The sequence below is a fragment of the Rhinolophus hipposideros genome (assembly GCF_964194185.1).
Source record: "Rhinolophus hipposideros genome assembly, chromosome: 3".
NCBI classification, from domain to species: domain Eukaryota; kingdom Metazoa; phylum Chordata; class Mammalia; order Chiroptera; family Rhinolophidae; genus Rhinolophus; species Rhinolophus hipposideros.
In genome coordinates, this window is record NC_138049.1 from 95,251,122 (window position 1) to 95,273,357 (window position 22,236).

Here is a 22,236-nt window from a genome sequence, read left to right on the forward strand (position 1 = left end):
TAATATTATTACTTGTTCTCTCATGAATTGAACAGCAGTTACACATTTTCAAAAGAAAGTCTTTTTTTTCCTTCTAAAATCTTATTTGTACCAGTGATTGAATCTGGAAACTGCTTTACTGAATTCCAGAAAATAGATGAAATTGTTTAACACACTTTATGAATGATCTAAAAAACATCAATCACATGAAAAGAAACTTAAAACTTCCTAAGCCAAAAATTCTAATACTTACTTCTGATGGTCTTGGAAGATCTTTCTGGACAGCTTTGTGCATTCGTTTCATTTCCCTTACACGTTCTGCATCTCGTATGGCCTAAAAAATTATTTTTATATCCATTATAGCAGTTACACAATATTTGACACATTTCAATAAAGTTGAAAACACTTTAGTCTATAAGAACATATTTGTTCAAGAGCAAAAGCTATAGACATCTGTAAGTTTGTAGGCAGGCAATATAAGGCAACAGAAATTATTTCATTCATTTTCTCAGTAAAGTAGAAACTAAGAACTTCCAATGTCTACTAGAGCATTCTTCAAATTTATATAGCTGTATCCAACAAATAATCAACCTTTTCTTCTCTCAATCAGATCCTAAACTTAGAGGGAACTCTTAATTATTCCTCCTATAACACAACCCTTCCCTCCACCCCCAAAGCTGCCAATTCTTAATTTAAATAGCCAGCCCATCAATGTGTTGTTTCCTGATTCTCTAATTAAAAATAATGTGGGATAACACATTAGAATTTCACACCATTTCTGAGAATAAATGTAACTCAAAGTAGCTAAGAGCACTAAACACAAAAAAGTAGTATCCTATATTCCCCATCAAAAACTACATTCATATGGTTTCCCTCTAAAATATGACTTCCATTGACGCCATTCCCACTCCAATGTCATGAAATTATTCAACTGCTAAAACCATCCTGAAATGAACTGCAGCAAGAATTCCTGATAGGGGTCACATGATCTCAGTTTTAGTTCAAGATTCACCACTTTCCAGCCATGAGACCTGGGAAAGTTCACTTAATTCACTTGAGCCTGTTTCCTCATTTCTAAAATGAAGCTAACACCTATGCTATTTACATCACTGGTAATGAAAAAAGTAATTAACTATACGATATTTAGTACAAAGTGTTACTAATATCCACACTTTTTATTAGTTTACACTGACCTAACACCATTTACTCAACCAATCCAATATGTGCTTGCTTTTAAGACTGCTCAGTAACACCTTTTCTTGGCTAGAGTGAAAAGCAACATCTAAAAGACTACTTATGTGTATCTTAAAGAAGCATAATGAACTTGACGGAGGGTATTTAAATTGCTATGTACATACACATTTTAAGAATGCCTGTTCAAGATATGTTGAGTATATTATGAATTATGTGAGTATATATTAATGCTGTAAGTAATTTACTTTATGGTAACTTTTTAAATATTGAAAAAACTTTTAAATAGAGATCTCAAGACACTTAAAGGCTACTCTGCACCTTTGAGCCTGCTGGCATAGCCCGCGAACTCCCACTTCCTTTCCAGCCCGATGACCCACCTGCTTCCGCGCATCTACGTCAGCAGCGTCTTCAATGTACGTATCATCTATTTCACGGTCCTCCAGCTCCTTCTCGGCGTTTTCTGGCAGAACTATTTCAAAGTCATTCTTAGGGGCAGGAAGGCCCAACAACCCTATACGAAGGTGTTCACGAGATTCTCTTTCCTGTAGAAAAGAATTGGTCCTTCTCAAGTTACACACATTAAATATTCAACTAACATTCTATAAGTTTCCAAAAAAAAGAATTAGCCTAAATGTAATTCTACAAAACAATTCCTAACTCCAGGGCTGAGGTTTTTAATTTCGATCTCCGTTTTTTTCCCTACATTAAGACCAATCAAAAGCTTTGATTTGGAATCAGTGAATTACTCTGGGATATTCCAATAGAAGGTTTGGGAATTACCTCTGCATGGGCAGAAGAAAGTCCTTTAGGGTTTCCATTTACGGAAAACATTTCTGACACTGAAATTTAATAGCAAATGAAAAGAACAAGCTCAAAAGTCAATTTATCCTGGAACTAATAAAACCTAATCTGAAAAGACACCTGAGTATGTGTGCGTGTGCATGTGTATGACAGAAATACTAGATCATATGCAGTCCAAAAAAAAACAGTCCGTTGTTCCCAAAGGAAACTGCCTGGAGCCCAGTTTTCCCCAGTACATCCTTGGCTCACCTTTTCAGTCTCATTTCTACTGCTCCATTACATGTATGCTAGATATGAGGAGCAGATGACCTGCGATGAGTTGCTAAAAACTTGCTCCGTGCATACTCATGCTGTGACCTCCACCTGGGACAGCTGCCACCCACCTGAGCATATCTCTTCAAGGAAGGCTTTTCTAGTACTCACCCAACAAATGTTATTACTTCTTTCTTTGGCCACCCTAAACATGTTGGTTTAACTCGATTGTAGTTCTTATGCTACAATTATTTTTGAACTTGTTTTCGTACTGCCAATCTCTCCAGCGTATAAATTTCTTTACGACAAAGGACATCTTTACTCAACTTTAAATCCCCTCAAGCGTCCAGATCCGTGCTCTGCACCCATTAGATTCTTCATTTGTGTAATGCTTATGTAGCCATTCAGAGTTGGCGTAAGTTGATATCAATTTGGACACTAAAAAATTCTAAACTAACCAAATGTATACATGAAGTTAGAATTAATTTGTAAACCGAAAACAGGCCAATATCACTGGAACGCATTAAAAAAAAAAACTCTCACAAATGATTTCTATGGCATCAGATAAGTCCCAATAGTGATCTAATAAAAGCAGTAACATGGACCGAGCAAAACTGTAACTTTTATAATCACCTTTCTACATCACCATGCAAAATATACACACGAAACTTCACTAAGATCAGCAATTAACTACAAATTAACTTGGCTTTGAGATCTAGACTGTCCTTCTTCAAGGGTCAAAATCTAATTTATGAAGCATTCAAAATTTATTTTACAGGGAAAAAAAGTTTAAATAAATGTACTCAAGAAAATATTAGTAAGTTATAAAAGTTGAAATCATAAAAGAGATACAAGGAGCATTACTATAGACATGATCAGTATTCACAAACCTATTAAGAATAAGAAAAAGCAAGCATGAAACCACAAGGTTCCCATCTCAAGTACTCCAAACCACTCTACTTTGCTGACATTCGTAGGTGTCTAGATTCTTAAGGTATATGTAGTATGCACTAACAAAGGGGATAATTTTAATTTGGCACCCATGAGATATTTTTTTTTCACTTTTTAAGAGTATTAAAAGGGAACTGATATGTACCATCTGCTTCACATAAGAGGGATCACTGTAGTCTGCCATTCCATCCTCAGGATTAATGTTTAACTTGTCTCGAAGAGGAGTTCTACCCGGGGTGGAGTTAACAACTGGTTTGGGAGTTGTCCCACTCCGGGGAGTCAGCCCTTCAGAGCCATGAGAGGGAGTCCTAGAAAAACAGAAATTCTAATGAATAAAAATGCCACTTTTATTTGTGTTGCGCTTTCAAATGATTTTCACATGAATTATTTTACAAGGAAAACAATACATAAAGATTCCAGAAATTCTGTCTCCTTACCTGGTTTTAGGTTAGATCTCTAGGTTAAAATAAAGGTGTAGCTCAGCTAGCTTAGTATTTACGCACAGTATTTTTAATTTCATGACTTCAAACAGGCATTACATTTGACGTTTTCTTGCCTGCCAAACTAGGTCCACCAAACATTATTTCCACTTTCTCCTGACACATCAGGGTGGCTGAGAACACACAGTGGGTCCAGAGGTGAGCCACCGCACTCACAAGCTCTCTGAGCTCAGGGTCTTCATCAGATCATTTGTGCCCTCCCGGCCTGTAGCTGTTCACTATCTCATCATCACCCACAGTGGACCTACTTTAGGTAATTCTTCTCTTTACGTTTTGTTTGGAAGCTAAACACCAGGCTTTTAGAGTCGTATTTAAATATGAATAGTTCTGAGTGAGGGCTAAGAAACCTCTTAGGAATAAAGTCCATAGACTTTGCAACTTAAACTTTAATTGCTCAAAGCCTTTTTGTTGTTGTTGTTGCTTACTTCCTGTATCTTAGCTCTGTTCCAGATAGGTGGTGCTGCCAGACAGCTGTTCCCCAGAGGTGAGGTGAGGTGTTCTCGTATAAGACATGGTCCCTGCCCCCAAGGAACTTACAATCAAGTTGAGAGACGAGACAAGACAGGGAAAGAGGGACTGGGCTCTCTTACAAGCCTTGCAAGAAGCGTTAATATATAAGGATTTGGCTGCCAATGTTTCTTGATCCTGCTGTCATGAACAGTTATAATAGTCTGAGATGTTTCCATACTAAACAACCAGTAGGAGGACATATCCTAACATTTAAAATTAAAAGTAAACCCCAAATATTTCCAACCTTTAAAAGCTCAAATTTCAGTTTAATATGACTAGCTTCTATAACGTTGATATCTTAAAAATTCTTCTTGCGCCAGCCCGGTGGCTCAGGTGGTTGGAGTGCCAAGCTCCTAACGCTAAGGTCACCAGTTTGATTCCCACATGGGCCAGTGAGCTGCGCCCTCTACAGCTAAGATTGTGAACAACGGCTCTCCCTGGAGCTGGGCTGCTGGTGAGCAGCCGACGGGGAGCAGCCGAAGGTCCGCATGGGCTGCCACGGGCTGCTGGGCTGCTGAGCTGCTGTGGGTGACTGGCAACCGAAGCCTCAGCCAGGGGGCTTAAGCAAAGCTCTTAATACCAGCACAGGCCAGGGAGCTGTGTCCTACACAACTAGACTGAGAAACAACGGCTTGAACTGGAGTGGGGGTCGGGGGAAGGGAGGCGGAAGAGGGGGGAAAAATTCTTCTTAAAAACACAGTAGCTTAAAACAAAAGAACTGCAAACAAATACTGAATTCTGAACTTTACTTAATGATATGCACGAGGAAGGGTTTAAGGGTGAAATGGACTGATACCTGCAAGGATGCATTGATAGATGGACATGCGATAAAACACAGTAAAATATTAACAACTGTAGAATCTAAGTGGTGGGCATATGGATGTTTGCTTTACCATTCTTTCAACCTCTCTGAATGTTAGGAATTTTCATAATGAAATATTAGGGAAAAGCAGTAAGACGTACGAGGTCAGACAATTAAGTTCGTGAACTTGTTGAAACGATGTTGCTAACCATTTTTAATATCAGAAGGATTAGTCATTATCAATTTTTACCAACTAGACAAATAGTTAACCAAGTTTACTATTTAGAAGTGCTGAAAAGGCTGCGTGAAAACGTTAGACGACCTGAACTTTTTGCCAACAATTCATGGCTCTTGCATCACGACCATGCACCAGCTCACACGGCACTGTCTGTGAGAGAGGTTTTTAGCCAGTAAACAAATCACTGCCCTGGAATACCCTCCCTACTCACCTGATCTGGCCCCCAGTGACTGCTTTCTTCACCCAAAGATAAAGGAAATACTGAAAGGAAGACATTTTGATGACATTCAGGACATCAAGGGTAATACGACGACAGCTCTGATGGCCATTCCAGAAAAAGAGTTCCAAAATGGCTTTGAAGGGTGGACTAGGAGCTGGCATCAGTGCACAGCTTCCCAAGGGGAGGACTTCAAAGCTGACCGTAGTGATATTCAGCAATGAGGGATGTAGCAACTTTTCTAGGGTAAGTTTGCAAACTTAATTGTCAGACCTCATACATACATTTTAAAAAATTGCAATTTTTATTAAATTCACCAAATGATCATTAACAATGGATTAATTTGCTTTTCAAAATCAGATAAAAAGTATTCAGAAATAAGGTGATAGCATCAGAAACTTTGCAAAAAGAAGTAAGCTCCATATAGTATTTAAACATTTCCTGGACACTATTTTGTTATTTACTACTATGAGTGAGAAGAAATGAAAAAAGCAAGCTGATCATTTATTTCAGTTCTCTGTTAACCTTATTAAAGCAAACATGTTATCCAAGTAAGTGCTCAGATTCAACTTTTTCTAAAACAGAAAACATTTGTTTGTTTACAATACCTGAATGGGGTAGAAAGAACGGTGTTTGGAGTCTGTACAACCTGCCGCTGTGGAGTCACACCTGAGAAGTCGCTCTCATGCAAAGGTGTGTTTAGTCCACCTTTTAATGGGGTGTCCACATTGGTTAGGGCCATGAGGTTCTGGGCTTCCTGATTAACGAGAAAGTAAAGAAAATTTAGAAAGAAGAACAGAATCCTCTCTTCTGATCCTACTATACAAACAACAAGCAGAATTCTTACACATTTTCTCAGTGAAAGCCAAGAGACAAAATGACTACTGGGCCATGGCAGAATTCAATACTTGCATTCCTTCTGTCAACATAACATAGCACCTCAGACGTTTAAGAACAAAGTTTTATGTCAAGAAATGCTTTTGTGGCCCTCACATGAAAATTACCGTTACCCAAAGCTTCTCCTATTACCTGTGCCAAACTCTTCATAATCATAGAGAACTTAGAATTCAAATTTCCCAATGTGATCTTAGGCTAAATGTCAGAACACCTAAACTTTAATCTAGCTTTATCACTAATTCTTTATCTAGTGTTCATTAGCCTCTCTGAATCTCAGATTCTCCCACTAGGAAGTTAAGACACTACCCACTGGCCCATCCACCTCACTAGAACTCATACAGGTAGGTTGGTTTCTGAAGTTTTGTCTGATCTTTAGGAAGGACTGACTATACTCTCGAGTCCCTCCACTATAAGTGTATTCATTGCCACCACTGCACCTACAAGTCTCTTGATCCCCAACTGAGGGTCTGTGGAAGACTGTTGTTATTTTTAAAGATAGTCACAAGCATATTTCTCATCTCACATGCTCTTGTTATATTCCAACCTTAATACTCCTTCCATCAAGAGGCGGGGTCTATGACCCTCCTTTTGAATCTAAGTGTGCTTGTGACTTGCCTATCACTAACAGAACGCAGCATTAAGTGATACTGCTTGACCTCCAAGGTGAAAAAAATGCAACTTCCCACCACACTCACACTGAAGCCCTGAGAGACCCTGGGGGAAGTTCCACTCTTGATGTCACCATGCTGTGAGCAAGTCCAAGCCACATGGAGAAGCCGAATTTATTCCATATTCCCAGAGGAGGATCCAACCCACAGCCAGCAGCAAACACCAAACATGGAAAGATGATGATTCCAAGCCCTATCCATCAAGTCACCCCCAAATGCTGAGTCGTCTTAGCTGAAGCCCCACACATCATGGAGCAGACATAAGCCATTCCTTCTATGCCCTGTCTAAATTCCTGAACCAACAGAAACCATAACCATAACAGAATGTTTAAACCATTAAATTTGGGGGCAAAAAAGATAACTGGAGCAAGGCTTATTCCATTATTCAGTATGTCTTTATTCATGGAAAGATCTTTGAATTTCACATTATCAAAGTCCTATGGGTGTTCTTTTTGCTATTCCAAATACAAAGCATTTTCCCCCATCTAGGCTCCCAAAAGGCTGGCCAGCTTTATGCCCTCCAGGAAGGAGATTGGAAGCTACTTACTTCTCTGGGGAATCTAACTAACCCAAGAGAAAAGATCTAGAAATATCGACATCAATAATTCCCCAATGAAACACCTCAGCCAGTTCTGCCTACAAGGAAACACAGAGTCAAGGAGCCTCACCCACACCCAAGGAGTTTCTGCTCAGCTTTAATTGTCCCACCTCTACCTCCTAAATATAGGCACAGAACCAAAGATCAAAAGATATTTAAGAAGGGGGCGGCCAGATGGCTCAGTTGGTTAGAGTGCGAGCTCTCAACAAGGTTGCCTGTTCAATTCCTACATGGATGGAGGGCTGTACCCCCTGTAACTAAGATTGAAAACGGCGACTGGACTTGAGGCTGAGCTGCGCCCTCCACAACTAGATTGAAGGACAATGACTTGGTAGGCCCTGGAGAAACACATTATTCCCCAATAAAATTAAAAAAAAAAAAAAAAGGTACTTAAGAAAATATCTCATAGGAAAGAGAATAAAACAAAAGAAACGTAAAAAATATGCAGGGGGGAAAAAAAACCTAAAAAAAAAACCAAAATTATCATTAATAGCCTCAAAGAAATAAAAGAAGATATTCATAATTAAGAATGAAATATTAAAAACTGAACACATTTTTAAAAAACTCTTGGAAATTAAAAATATAACAGTAAAAATTTTAACACTGAATAAAGATAACATTCAGAAAATTTCCTAGTAATAAAAAGTCAATTAAAACAGAAAACCTGAGAGGAATAAAAAAGAAAATTTAAGGTCCATAAGAGAACAGATCAGTGAAAGGGAGAAAATTTTTTTTTTTAATTTCAAAATAATTCCCCAGAATTGAAGGCCATGAGTCTCCAGAATGCAAAGATCCACCAAGCACTTAACACAGTGCTGAAAACAGATCCACACCAAGAAACATGCCTGTGAAAAAGAGAAGATCGTATACACTTCCAGAGAAAGAAAAAAACAGTTTCTTATTAACAACCTGAATGACACCGGAGGTCTCAAAAACAATGGAAGCCGGAAGACACTGGAGCTCTGCCCTCAAAACAACAAAAACCATTTCAATCTGGAATTCTATACCCAGTTATATTACCTATCAAATAAGAAAGTAGAATAGTAATTTGCAGATATGCCAGGTCTTAAAAATTCCATCTCCCATGGACGCTTCCTCAAGAAAGCTACTAAAGGAAATGCTTCATTAACAAGGGACTAAACCAAGAAAGCCAAAGACACGGGAACCAGGAAAGAGGGGACCCAAAGGACTTTCTATGGTGACAGTGAAGGGTAATCAAGAGAAGGAGCTATAAACAAAGCTTAAGAGTAATCAGTCCAGACTAGAACATTCAGAAGTTCTGGAAAAGACTTCTCCGAAAAGATAATAACTAAAATTTGCCCAGATTATAGATTTACACAGTTAATGTAAAGTTTAGAGTTGAATTAGTGCTAAGTAATCAGAAAATTTAGCAACTGAATAAAACAAGTATTAACTCAAAGAAAAACAAAATACAGTGCGTAATTATAAAGCACTTTGTGGCTCAGCAATGAATATGGTTTCCATAGTCATAACATAAACCATGAATATGGAGCTAACCAAAATTACGACATAACTGTAATGGAAAATGAGGGAATGGAAAGAGTATGCATGCATGATAGAGGCAGAAGATGCAAGAGAGCCAAATATTCCAATTCTGGATGGAAAAATGCCTAAAACTGGAAGGAAAAAAAATCAACATGTTACAAGTGTCTTCGCAAGAAGGTGATAAGAACCAAGAGTGATAATTGATGCCTCTAAAGAGCAAGTGATGAGGGACTCAACTGTTTTCTTACTAAGCCTTACAGGACGACTTGACTCCTGAATCAAAACTTTAAAATTATATTTCTGACTATCAGAAAAAAGGAAATGAGATGTCAAGGCTAATAAAAGACTCAGTAAGTGTTTTGTTATCCTCTGGCATGCAGATACCCTAAGAACACACAGGGTTGTATAGATCACGTGCTAAGGAGAAGGAAGTAGTACTGATGGCAGCCTATGCTGAGCTAAGTCCAGAAAGGCAAGAAGTTTTAAAAATTACTGACTATACACATCTGATTTCTTTCTAGGATTGCTAGGGCAACAGGACATTTTACAATGCTGTGCTTTACTGACAGACACCAAAGACTGCATTAGAAGGTAGAAGGGCTGGCTTCAAAAAAACTATGACTTAATATATGAAGAAAGGAAAGCACCTAATTACTGAACATGCTGAGTTAGCTTCCCTGCTCTAGAAATCGCTAAGTTCTGTGCATTCAGGACTCAGTTTCAAATGGCTTACCCTAAAAGAAACAAAACCAAACCACTCAGTGTTCACCTTCCGAATGCTTCCGAGAACAACAAAGTGAAAGGCTCCTTCTACTGTGTGACAGCTTACCTGCAGAATTCTGTCCTGGGAAGCTGGCGTCCGTGGGGTTCGAAGAGCAATGCTGTTGTTGGTGACGTTGTACTCAGACAGAAGAGTACTGGAGGCCGAGTTTGTGATGCCAGATTCCTCAGCAGTTTGACGGGCAATTTCACTTGCTTGGCCTACTTTCACAACTTCCTGGAGTTCTGCATCTGAAATCTAAAAAGACACAGTTTTCATAGTAAACAATATTTTAACCAGAGAAGAACACAGCTTAAAAGGTTCATATTCCAGAAAGATGAATTGCTAAAACTGTGTGATGAATACATGGGGTTCACTGTATTACTTTCTTTATTTTTTGTGGGTTTGAAAATGTCCGTAATAAAGTTTTTAAGTCTTTCCTATATAATATGTGTGTGGGGGGTTGGGGGGAGGATTCCATGATATCAAGCTGCAAAATCTTGTATGTATTTCCATACTGAAATTCTTTTAAACCAAGCAACATATTAATAAACCAAAAACATGAAATAGTATTGTTTGTACAAAACTATCATATGGTGGGGTGACCGAAAACCACACAGAGAGAGTCCACGTAGCCATAAGATCCCTTAAAAAATCAAAATGTATTATCTTAGTAACTTTACCAAAATTAATATCCTAAGGAGTACTAAGAAAATAACAGGCAAAGTCTCAATTTAAAAAATATCGGGGGCCGGCCCAGTGGCTCAGGCGGTTGGAGCTCCATGCTCCTAACTCCGAAGGCTGCCGGTTCGATTCCCACATGGGCCAGTGGGCTCTCAACCACAAGGTTGCCAGTTCAATTCCTCGAGACCCGCAAGAGATGGTGGGCAGCGCCCCCTACAACTAAAATTGAACATGGCACCTTGAGCTGAGCTGCCGCTGAGCTCCCAGATGGCTCAGTTGGTTGGAGTGTGTCCTCTCAACCACAAGATTGCCGGTTCAACTCCCGGCAACTGGACCTGGAGCTGAGCTGCGTCCTCCACAACTAAGACCGAAAGGACAACAACTTGAAGCTGAACGGCACCCTCCACAACCAAGATTGAAAGGACAACAACTTGACTTGGAAAAAAAGTCCTGGAAGTACACCCTGTTCCCCAATTTAAAAAAAAAACCAATAAAGTCCTGTTCCCCTTCCCCAATAAAAAAAAAAAAATCTTAAAAAAAAGTTTTTTTAAAAAAAAAGAAATATCACTAGTACTAGAAATGGCAGAATCTGACAAAATTATTTTGTTTGTGCTGAAGAATCGTGTTGATACAGCCAGTGCACTCATTTGGGGAGAGAAGCTTCTCTGGCTTCCTAAGTCCATCACTGTGCTCCATTAAACTGTCCAGTTCTACAGAGCTATACTATTCGAAGCAGAACAAGAGCTTACTCAGCTCCTCTCCTGTGGCAATCAATCAATAATTCCTTTTTCATCTGTACTTTAAAAAAAAAAACAAACCCGAGCTTATCCAAAATTCCCATGTTTCTACCCAACTATAATCAAGTCAAAGGAATAGAGTCCATGATAAGCTGAATGAGGGAATGTTTCTATCTCTCTTCTCCTCAACTCCCATGGTGACTTTCACTGCTGTTGGCTCAAAAAGTATGACAACAAAACATTTCCTAAAAGAAAGCAGTGAAAAGTCCACAGAGCCAAACACCATCTTTACCCTGGTCAACCACAAAAATGAGGCCTGGGAGCCCTAACCTGCTGACAAACTGATAACAGCTGACCATTAGTTACTAAAGCATCACGAGTAGTTTGAGGCCTGGTATCATTACGCAGGAGTTGGTGCTTATTTATAGGCTATAATCACAATGACTTATTTTTATGTGGCTCACCTACTATACTGTCAGTTTTGTAGGGGACCCAGCACCTAGCAAAAACTTGGTACATAGGCCCTCAGATATGTGCTGAATTAATGATTAACATTGAGTTCACACAATGAAAAAACTGCTTTTATCATATTACCTGAGGGGCAGGAAGTACTAGTTTGCTTCTCTTTTTAGTAAATTCAGAAACACCACTAGTTTGAAGAATAGCTGATGGCAAATCAGATTCTTTTTTCCTTTTCAAATGCTGCTTGTCTTTTTTTCTATCTCTTCCTTCTTTTTCACTGTCATGGATCAAGATAGAGATTTTTCTTTTCAAAGATACATATAGGCAATAACATTAAAAGCCATATAAATACTCTCATACAGTTGAACAAAATAAGCCCATTTCTAAGAAAATTAATAAACAGACAAAATAAACTATATACATTAAGTTGGTCCTTACACCATTACCTACCCACTATATTCAAGAGGAATGCAGACTTAGAATAGTTAACAATTATGAATAAAATAGGATACACTAAGTAATTTAAGTATTGAATGTTAAAACTATATAACTATAAAAACTATGATAAGCTAAACGTTACATATAACATTAAAAGAAAAACACAGAACTATTCCGATATCACATATATTCATATATAAGTATGTGTATGTACATAAGAAAATGATGAAGTATTCTAAAAAAGAAAACAATTATATGAAGGAAATGAAAACATTGTGAATTTTTTAATTTAAAAATTTAAAACTGTTATTCAATTGCTTGTTATGATTTTGAAATTCATAAAATTTTTAAAAAGGATATTTTAAGTCCTGACAAATTACACCAAAAACTTGTCTAAGCCAGGCTCAAGGCCATCTTTTAAAGCTCCCAGAAGGCCTCCTTCCCTTCTGTGTGTCATCCTCTTCCCCCATCTAGTCTACTCCTTCCAAATGATTACTTTTCATCTTCAGTCTCTTTATTTGCAGAAGCTACCTAAAGCAAGGTCCTATTTTGAGAAAATACAATGGAGTACATCCAAGAAAATCTTGTTTCACAGTAGCTGATATCTGTTGTTTAGGAACAATTCATGTCAATAGAAATGCAGTCAGTCAAGGAATTAAAAAAGAAAGAACTTTTGACAATATAACTTTTCTCCTTACAATATTCAGATGTAATAATTAAAGAAACTCTAAAAATCCCTAGAAATAGACAAAATCTTACGTACCCTAAGACAAACATTTTATAAATATACCTACTAATCCTCATTAAGTGAAAAATTTTAGAATGTATTGGTGAGTTTTTTAAATTTTCATTTTAAGAAAAAGGAGATAAAACTTTCACTAGAAAAAACAAAAAGAACCAAACAACATTTTGACATTCTTTCAGACTATTAGTAAAACAACCTGGTCACAAATGTACATAAATCCTAAGATTGTGACTCTGAGAAGACAGTTCACTAAGACCCAAAGTGCAGACATTTCAAGAGACACAAACAGCATGTCTGCTAAAAACAGCACAGCCAGGGTCACTGATTTTCTCAGAGAGGTGAACCCATTAATAAATAAAAGTGTATGTAAGCCACACTGTGCTAAACAATAAAAATCTGTCTCTGGCAAGGATAATACTTGGCCCTCCATAAAATTCCGACTAATACCTTTCTGTTTTCAAAACCAGAAAGGCCACTTACGATCTTAGCTCCCCATCAAGATCCTGTTGTCTTAACTTCCTGAAATCTGCATCAAGAGCCTGATAGTTTTCCTCAGAAGTATCATAAAAACCAAGAGCAGGCTTTTTTTCAAATGGGATTTCAGCATTATAATCAACTCCTCTCTTCTTTTTTCTTTTCTTCTGAATTTCTATGCCAGCTGCTCGAAGTTCTCTTCTCTTCTGGAGGGCAGCAAGACGCCTGAAGAAAAAGAACACAACACCTTGAAAATCATATGCCATGGGGATGGGATGGTTATCCAAAAGAGTTAAGAAAACTTGTTGGTTATTTGGGAAAGAAATAAATCCTCACCTCACACCATTCACCAAAATATAGTTCAGTTTCAATTTAAAGACACATGCATGTGTGCACACATGCATAATAATATTGCACACACACGCACACGCACACACACAAAAAAGCAAAAAGAAAAACCAGAAGAAACTATATAAATAAATATGTTATCTCATCTCTGGATGGGAATGTACTCAATAACTATAAATTAAATAAAGAACAAAAAAAAGATCAATGGCTTTGAAATTTAAATTTCACATTTCTGCAGCACTCTTTGTAAAAAAAATCATAAAACAAAATTAAAAGGCAAATAATATGAAAAAAATATTTGCAACTAATATTAGGAATGGTTCGATATAATCTATGCAAGTTTTTAAAAAAATGCAACCCAAAACAAAAAAGGAGCAAAAGGAAATAAACGGTTCACTTTAAAATAAAAAAAGGAAAATTGCTAAAATGACAAAAGATTTACCTAATAACTCAAAAATCACAAATTAAGTAAATAAGTACCATTTCTGCATATCTATTAGCATTCAGTTTTTCGTTTTGTTTTAATGGCAAGGGTGCAAAAAGGGGACATTCTCCATTCTCCCACACTGGTAATACTAAGAAAGCAAACTGGTACACCTTTTCCCAAAGAGAATTCAGAAATATACATTAAAACGCTAAAGTTTAAAAAAATTGTTTAACCCAGCAAATTCACTCCTCTGCCATTAGCCTAAGGAAATAAATAAGAACATGAACAAGGACTGTTCCCCTAGCGCTGTTCAGAATAGTGGAAAGCCAGACATAATCTAAACATCCAAAAATAAAAAATGAGTTAAACAAATTTATAACACAGCTATAAGATTGTTATAATCTTTAGCATAGCATAACAGCCATCTATATAACCTTAAAAAAGCCTATAAACCTATTCTGACGTGGAAAGATGCCCAAGACACACATATATAAATATTATTATGAAATTTACATGTTATGGAGCAACATATAAATATGACATGTATATCTATCAATTATGCTATGCATGGGGGATGTGACGGATGTGTGCCAAATATTAACAGTGATAATCACTGGAAGTTGGAATTTCATTTACTTTCTACTTTTTCCTTTCTACTTTCCCATGATGCTATCATTTTAATGACTTGATGAGAACAGTTATTCACAATATTAAAGGGGGGGAAATAAATTTACAAAACAGTACACGGGAGCAACTTCCAGTTTCAGGAGGCTCTGCAGACCCATTCCCCAGGAAAACTGACAAAAATTAGTAAAAAAAAAAAAAAAAAAAAAAGATTTTAAGTTTCTGAAAGGGATCCTAATGTGATAGAGCAAACGAAGAGGCATTTATCCAAGAAACTCTGAAACTTGGTAAGAAAAGTGAGTCTGTGATACTTGAATCTAGATCCACTCTTTGCCCCTCTTCCTCCCTCCCAGCTTAGGGAGATGGCAACTCCACTCCACACTGGTGCAGCCAGGAACACTGGCCATGCCCAGTAAGAGGGCTTTCATTGCAGGAGGGGCACAATAGCAACATTTTTAATCCTGCCTCCAGATAACCATTGAAGAGGCTGATTCAATCCAGAGCAGAAAAATAGTGGCTTTCTTCTTCTGCCCAGACAGAGGGTCTATCTTGAGCACAGTGCTACTGAAAATACTGGAGTCCTAAGAGCCCTCGCCCTAGATTGTGGGATGAGGGTTCCATGATGGAAACAGCTGGCCAAGGAGAACTAGGGCTGCTACCCACCCCTTCACCAAGCACTCAGCTCCTGAAGTGAGGGTGTCATTCAGAGACAAACGCATCAGAGTGCAACAGTAAAACAGAGAACTCCAGGTATCTCCCCAAAGACAGTAACTTCATGTGCAACAGAGCATGGAGAAGTTCAAGCCTAACGGTACTCTCAGGAACTATGGAAGTTGTGGTAAAAGGCAATTGGAAGAAAAACCGAGAGATTCATTGGAGAAATAGGCTGAACTGCAGGCCCACTAGTTTGCCACAGAAATATCGGAAGACATAGGTGGGAGGAGCCTCCCTGCAGTCAGAATAAATATCAAGCACCGACTTCAAAAAGTATCCCTTTGGAGGAGCCCAAATTTGGATCCAGCATGGAGCAATTTATGCCCCAAGACACTGAAAACAATGAAGCAAATAAGCTAACAATTAATAGAGTTTAACAGCTGGGTGAAGCCAGGAAAAAAGATGTCCAAGTCCTGTCAAAACCACTGTCATCCCAGGGTGACTGTGGGCATACCAACCAGGATTGCACCGCAGGAAAAGCAAGATTGGAGGCTTCACATTTCTGGGGGGAGGGAAGCAAGAACAGACTCACTAAATAATCCAGCCAGGCGCTACACAAACAAATAAGTAACAGTAACAAGGAGGGGGTGAAGGGAACACAAGGACCCAGAATTGCTTTACCATCTCAACTCTACAGTTCTCAACAAAAAATTATAAGACATGCAAAAAAAAAAAACAAAAAAAAAAAACAGGAAAGCATGATCTGTGCACCAGAAAAAAAAGCAGGTAACAGAAACTGCCTGTGAGAGCTACCAGATGTTCTATTTCAGACTTCAAAGGAGCCCTCATAAGTATGTTCAAAGAACAAAAGGAACCATGATTAAAGAAGTAAAGGAAGGTATGATGACAATGTTGCATCACACAGAGAATATCAGTAAAGATAGAAATGATTAAAAAGAACCAAATGGAAATTGTGGAGTTGAAAAGGATCAAGCTAAAATGAAAACTTCACCAGAGAGGCTCCACAGTAGATTCAAACTGACAGAAGAATTAGCGAACGTGAAGACAGATGGATAAAAATTATGCAGTCTGAAGACCAGAGATAAAAAGAATGAAGAACTACGTATGAATGAGCCTCACAGAAATGTGGGACACCATTAAGTGCACCAACATATGCACAAAAGGAGAGGAAAGAAAAACGGGAGACAAACTATTCTGACAAATAATGGCTGAAAATTCCCCAAGTTTATTGAAATTCATTAACCTACACATGCAGAAAGCTCAAAACTCCAAGTAAGATGAACATAAAGAAATCTACAAACAGAAACATCATATTAAAAATGCTGGAAGCCAAAGACAAGGAGAAAATCTTTAAAGCAGCAAAAGAAAAATGATTCGTTAACTTACAAGGGAATCCCAATAAGATTAACGGCTGACTTTTCATCAAAATAACATATATAGTATGATCCATTCTTACATAAACGTTAGTTTGTGTGTACATACACATAAATGCACATCTACATTGAGAAAGATTTGAAAGGACACACTTCAAAAGTTAAAGTAACTTCATTCTTCAAATAAAGGAAATAAAGACTTCAAATGACATTAGAAAACCTTTGCAATATAATACTACCATGCTTCCCCAAAAATAAGACCTAGCCGGACAATTAGCTCTAATGCATCTTTTTTTTTTTTTAAAGGATTTTATTGGGGAAGGGGAACAGGACTTTATTGGGGAACAGTGTGTACTTCCAGGCCTTTTTTCCAAGTCAAGTTGTTGTCCTTTCAATCTTAGTTGTGGAGGGTGCCATTCAGCTTCAAGTTGTCCTTTCAGTCCTAGTTGTGGAGGGCACAGCTCAGCTCCAGGTCCAGTTGCCATTTTCTAGTTGCAGGGAGCACAGCCCACCATCCCTTGCGGGACTCGAGGAGTTGAACCGGCAACCCCTGGCCAAGAGCCCACTGGCCCACGCGGGAATCGAACCGGCAGCCTTCGGAGTTAGGAGCACGGAGCTCCAACCACCTGAGCCACCGGGCAGGCCCTCTAATGCATCTTTTGAAGCAAAAATTAATATAAGACCCGATCTTATTTTAGTATAAGACTGGGTCTTATGTAATATAATACCCAGTCTGGTATAATATATATAATATATATAACATAATAAATATAATACCAGGTCTTATATTAATTTTTGCTCCAAAAGACACATTAGAGCTCATTGTCTGGCTAGGTCTTATTTTCCGGGAAACAGGCTAAGTGAATACAACCAAGCTATGCAGCATGATACCAACCATGCCCCAAAAAGAGAACAGAGCAACACTAAAGGAAAAGTGTATTATTTTTATAATCAATAAGAAGCTTTAAGTTATAAAACAGATCTGTAATTCAGCACGTAAAGAGCCCTGCACTGCACTTTGCATACAGACCTATCTAGTCTGTTATAAGATATACATACAACATTAAGTTATAAGATGTGTAGATTAAGAAAACCTACAAGAAAGTGTAGGGTAAATTTAAACCTGGTAAAATTCACTTAAAGCAAGCAATGTCAGCCATACTTGGAGATTTTTCACACGTGCACTTGCCACGTCCCTGGCCCGATCCATATGGTTAAAGGCTCAAAAAAATTTGGTTTTCAACCAATCGTGAACAAAATGGATGAGGGAATATTTTTTCAACCTTACTCACATTATTTAACCCTAACTAGTGTACAGAATAGAAAGGTGGCTGAGACTTGGCAAATTTAGTACCTCCTATTGGTTTCTGTTTACTGTCCCAGGCCAGTCGTACTTCCATCGTAAGTTACTATGCTGGGTTAGTGATTGGCCGGTGATGCCAAAACAAGCATCCTCAGGCATGAAAGAATGCTCCATCCCAAAATCTGGCACTTTAAAGCCATTATTGGGGAAACCATCAACATAGTGCTAGTCATCAGGTCAGGAAGCACTTTCTGACTTGGAGACCACAAAAGACAGCTGTGTACTAAGATCACGACGCCTGAATTCCAAATGTTAATAACCTCTTATACAGTACAGGGTTTTCCTTTATCCACTTCCTCTTGGTTTCTGGGCCATTAGAAATGATGTCAATCATGGTGTTAACCAAAAGGAAAAAAAGGGAGAAGAAAGTGGAGAGGACCTTGAGTAGAGGGCAATACTTAATTCACTCACTTTTTAAATCCAAATTTCTGTGAGAGCCTAAAATGTGGTTTGAGGTTCGTTAATGTTCAGTCCATCTATGCTCAGGCGAGTTTCCTGTTTTAAGCCAGTGCTTGCCCAACACTAATCAAGCAGAGTAGCTAACTGGCAATCATGCAAAAGTCACACAGTCCTCTAGCCATCTGACTCCAAGATGGCTACAACAAATAAAGCTCTCCTATGCTAACAGAAAAACCAACCTGCCAACTGCACTATCTCGGCATTATTTCTGCTGTATCTTACAGAAAAATTCTTTTAATATGTATTTTCTATATTCTGAAATGGTTGGGGGGGAAAAAATAAGACTTTTTCAACTAATAAAGAAACTAAGGAATATTAGCAAAACTGGAATTGGACAATTCTAATTATTACTCACCCAACAGGGTTAGATAATTCACGCAGTTTTATTAGGCCTAAGGCTGCATAGACCAATTGTTCAACTATGGATGAAAACAACCATACCTTGCTTCTTCCAACTGTTTCTCTCTTGCTTTCCTCTTTGCCTTCTTTCCCTGAGTATTAGCCAGGCGTGCTCTAGCTTCAGAAAGCATCTCAAGTTCATCTGCAAAAATAAAGAGAAGAAAAACTAAGTTCTTTTCCAACAGAAGCTAGATTATGTGAGAAACATACCCTATTGCTTAAGATTAGAAAAACCACATATAATTATTATATCGGATAGCATAATAAAAATAGCTTGTGTTTTTAAATCAGAGAAACCTAAGTTAAAAACCAGGCCCACCACTTGCTAGCTATATGACCCTGGATAACTTACCCTCCCTGAGAATGTCTCATCATCTATAAAATGAGAATAACAATTCCTACTTCACAGGGATGTTAAGAAAAGCTAAGTAAAATGAAATAGGTAAAACACCTAGCAAATATTCATTAAACAGTGGCTATTATTATCACCTCCTTCCTTATCATCTATTAACTGGCATAGCACAAACTGTGAAATATAGCAAAACTACTAATGAATTATAAGGGAATTGATCACCTTCATTAGATACACCTTTCTTCCCTCAGAACTATTTCTCTCCTCCAATACATTTTCCATGGCTCCCCAAAGTAGAATAATAAATGTCATTACTGATGCCTTAGACCTATTCCTATACAAGGCTGCCCAATGGAATCACAAGAGAACTTTTAAAAATCTCTGATTCCAGAATCGCCCCTCCACTCCCAAAATTACTGACTCAGTTATCTCCAGAGGAGGTCCTCGTACCTGTATCTTTAAAAGTCCCCCATGTGAGAAGGAAGCAGCCTGACCAGCCATTGTCTGCCTTTGGGAACCACTACCCTCAAACTTTTTAATTTTAAAAACTCACCAAATATTCCTTAAATGTTTCACAACAATCTTGTGAGGTAAGATAGGTATCATTCTCCATCTTGCAGGAAATAGAATCAAAGCTCAGAGAGGTTATATGACTCACCTATGGTCAACAGCTAATAAGAGACAGGCATGGGTCTAACATGCAGTTCCTCTGACTCTTGATTCAGTGTCTCAAGGAATTATCCTATATCTCCATCACAGTTTTGCAGTGTTGCTTTTTCACAGATTAAATTACCTGCCTCAAGTCAAAGAAATAGCTAATAGGACTGGAGCCCAATATCCTGACTTCTTGGTTCTCTGCGCAGAATGGGAAGGAGCATACAGATCTCCAAAGGCTTACTTAGTTCTAGCTTTCAGGAAATCTGCCCATTAGTATTACACTGCTCAACTTATTAAATCAATTGAATAATCAGAAGATCAAGAAACACTGTCAAAAAAAAAGCAATTGCTCTATAATAGAGGTCTGGACACATTTAGAACAAGATTTAGAATAACAAATGCAGATTTAATTGGGATTCTAAAAAGTCAGAGTTTAGAAAGGAAATAAGTTGAAAAGAAGCCTAAGGAGCAGATGGCTACCAAAGAAATAAATTCCTCACGAGCCTACACTTACCTTCATCCATATCAATTGGATCAGGCCGTGCTGGTTTTGTTTCTGGATTTGGATCTATTTCTCCAGGTTTCAGTTTTCGTGGATCATCTGTTGTTTCCTCTTCATTGTCTCTTTGGGCAGCTTTATCCCTAGAAAAGAGTTCAGAAGAGTTAGTCATACTATCACACAGTTTAGTCTTAGAAATCCCAGCTTTCCTAGCACTGGCATTTTCTTTTAAAAACCCAATGGATGGGCATTAACAAAACAGAGCACTTGTACTACTGCTTCACCTGAAAGAGATGCTATTAAAATTCCTTCTAATTTCAATGAGTGTTTCCATTCACTATAAAATAGGATTCAAGTAGCCCCTTAACCACTAATGCAGTAAGCCATAAAAATATAAAAAAACTATTAGTGAAGAACCAAAATGTTCCAATGGTCAACTCTCAGCAGTGTGGTTATGGGTGATTTTTATTTGGTTTACTATTTTTTCCAAGGTTTTCCATGATGAACATGTATGATTTGTATATTTTTTAATTATTCTTTTACAAAATACATTAACAGAAGACATAATTTTGATCAACCACATGAGATTTGGAGGATGTAATCTAACAGCATTAGCTCCTTTAGCTTTACTCAGATCTTTAACTGAATGTTTAAAGGCAGAAAATGCTAGTTTATTCAGCTTCATTCAGAAGACATGTACACGTTTTTGGAGATTTACTTACAGAAGAAATTCATAATGTTCCAAGCACTGGGCAGCTGTTCTTCCAATGATGGGAGCGATGGTCCTCCACTGAGTTGGCATCAACTTGGCCAAGTGCAAGAGTTTTTCCTCCTCTTCTCTAGACCATTCTGTTTTCTTAATGCTTGGATCCAGCCACTCATACCTATTACAAAGATATAATTTTATACATGAATCAGTCACCTCCCATGAATATCTTATTTATGCATTAGATACACAGACTTCTGGTGTCTGAAAAATACAAGGTAACTAATTATGAAAGCTGTTCTTTTTTCACAACAGAATATTCACTGCTTTTGTTTGGTGTGTTTTTAAATTTAAGCAAAACTACTGTCATGATCTGTCTTTCCTAATACCCCACCCCATCCACCTTTTCCACCCATTCTACTTAGCAGGATGAGAGGCTGGCAAAGAAAATATAAGCCTTACCAAACATTAGGACAGGGGCTTAGCTCCACTACGAGAAACAGAAATCAGGACCATCTTCTTCTTTGGGGTCCAACCTCCACATTCTGATCCTGTCCCCTACCCAGGCGCCTAAGAAATTAGGTCATTTTTGTACAATTCAAAATACGGTCCTCGTACGACATGGGTCAGGGCTGGGGCCAGATCACTCACGCCACAAACACATATAAAAGCTTAATGTGTCCACTACCCTGTGACTTAAAAGGGGACACCCCAGGTGTAGTGTTGGGTTACGTTATATTTTGGGGGAGCAAATATACAATATTTCAACTGTATTATGAGAAAACTCAACTACTGTGAACTAGCCTAGAAAATTAACCATTATTTATCAGTTATTTTTTTGAGAAAGTAAGTTCTAATCAACTTTTAAAACTTCGGGAACACGATTTATAAGCTGGAATCCATCTCTAAATAAAACTAGACTTATTTTATGCTTCACAAAA

The 22,236-nt window shown here is 37.9% G+C and overlaps 1 protein-coding gene across 4 annotated transcripts in view; it reads right to left on the reverse strand.

Moving 5' to 3' along the window:
• The window catches only part of CDC5L (cell division cycle 5 like), a 44,439-nt gene that overhangs the window by 19,206 nt on the left and 2,997 nt on the right, over window positions 1-22,236 (reverse strand). For all 4 annotated transcript variants that reach the window (XM_081045120.1, XM_081045118.1, XM_081045119.1 and 1 more), the window contains 10 exons: window positions 21,312-21,473; window positions 20,605-20,732; window positions 19,124-19,223; window positions 13,420-13,638; window positions 11,889-12,033; window positions 9,943-10,131; window positions 6,053-6,201; window positions 3,323-3,485; window positions 1,551-1,715; window positions 233-313 (listed from right to left, as the gene is read on the reverse strand). In XM_081045120.1, the coding sequence (XP_080901246.1) occupies window positions 233-313; window positions 1,551-1,715; window positions 3,323-3,485; window positions 6,053-6,201; window positions 9,943-10,131; window positions 11,889-12,033; window positions 13,420-13,638; window positions 19,124-19,223; window positions 20,605-20,732; window positions 21,312-21,473 (1,501 nt within the window). The remainder of the gene's footprint in view (window positions 1-232; window positions 314-1,550; window positions 1,716-3,322; window positions 3,486-6,052; window positions 6,202-9,942; window positions 10,132-11,888; window positions 12,034-13,419; window positions 13,639-19,123; window positions 19,224-20,604; window positions 20,733-21,311; window positions 21,474-22,236) is intronic.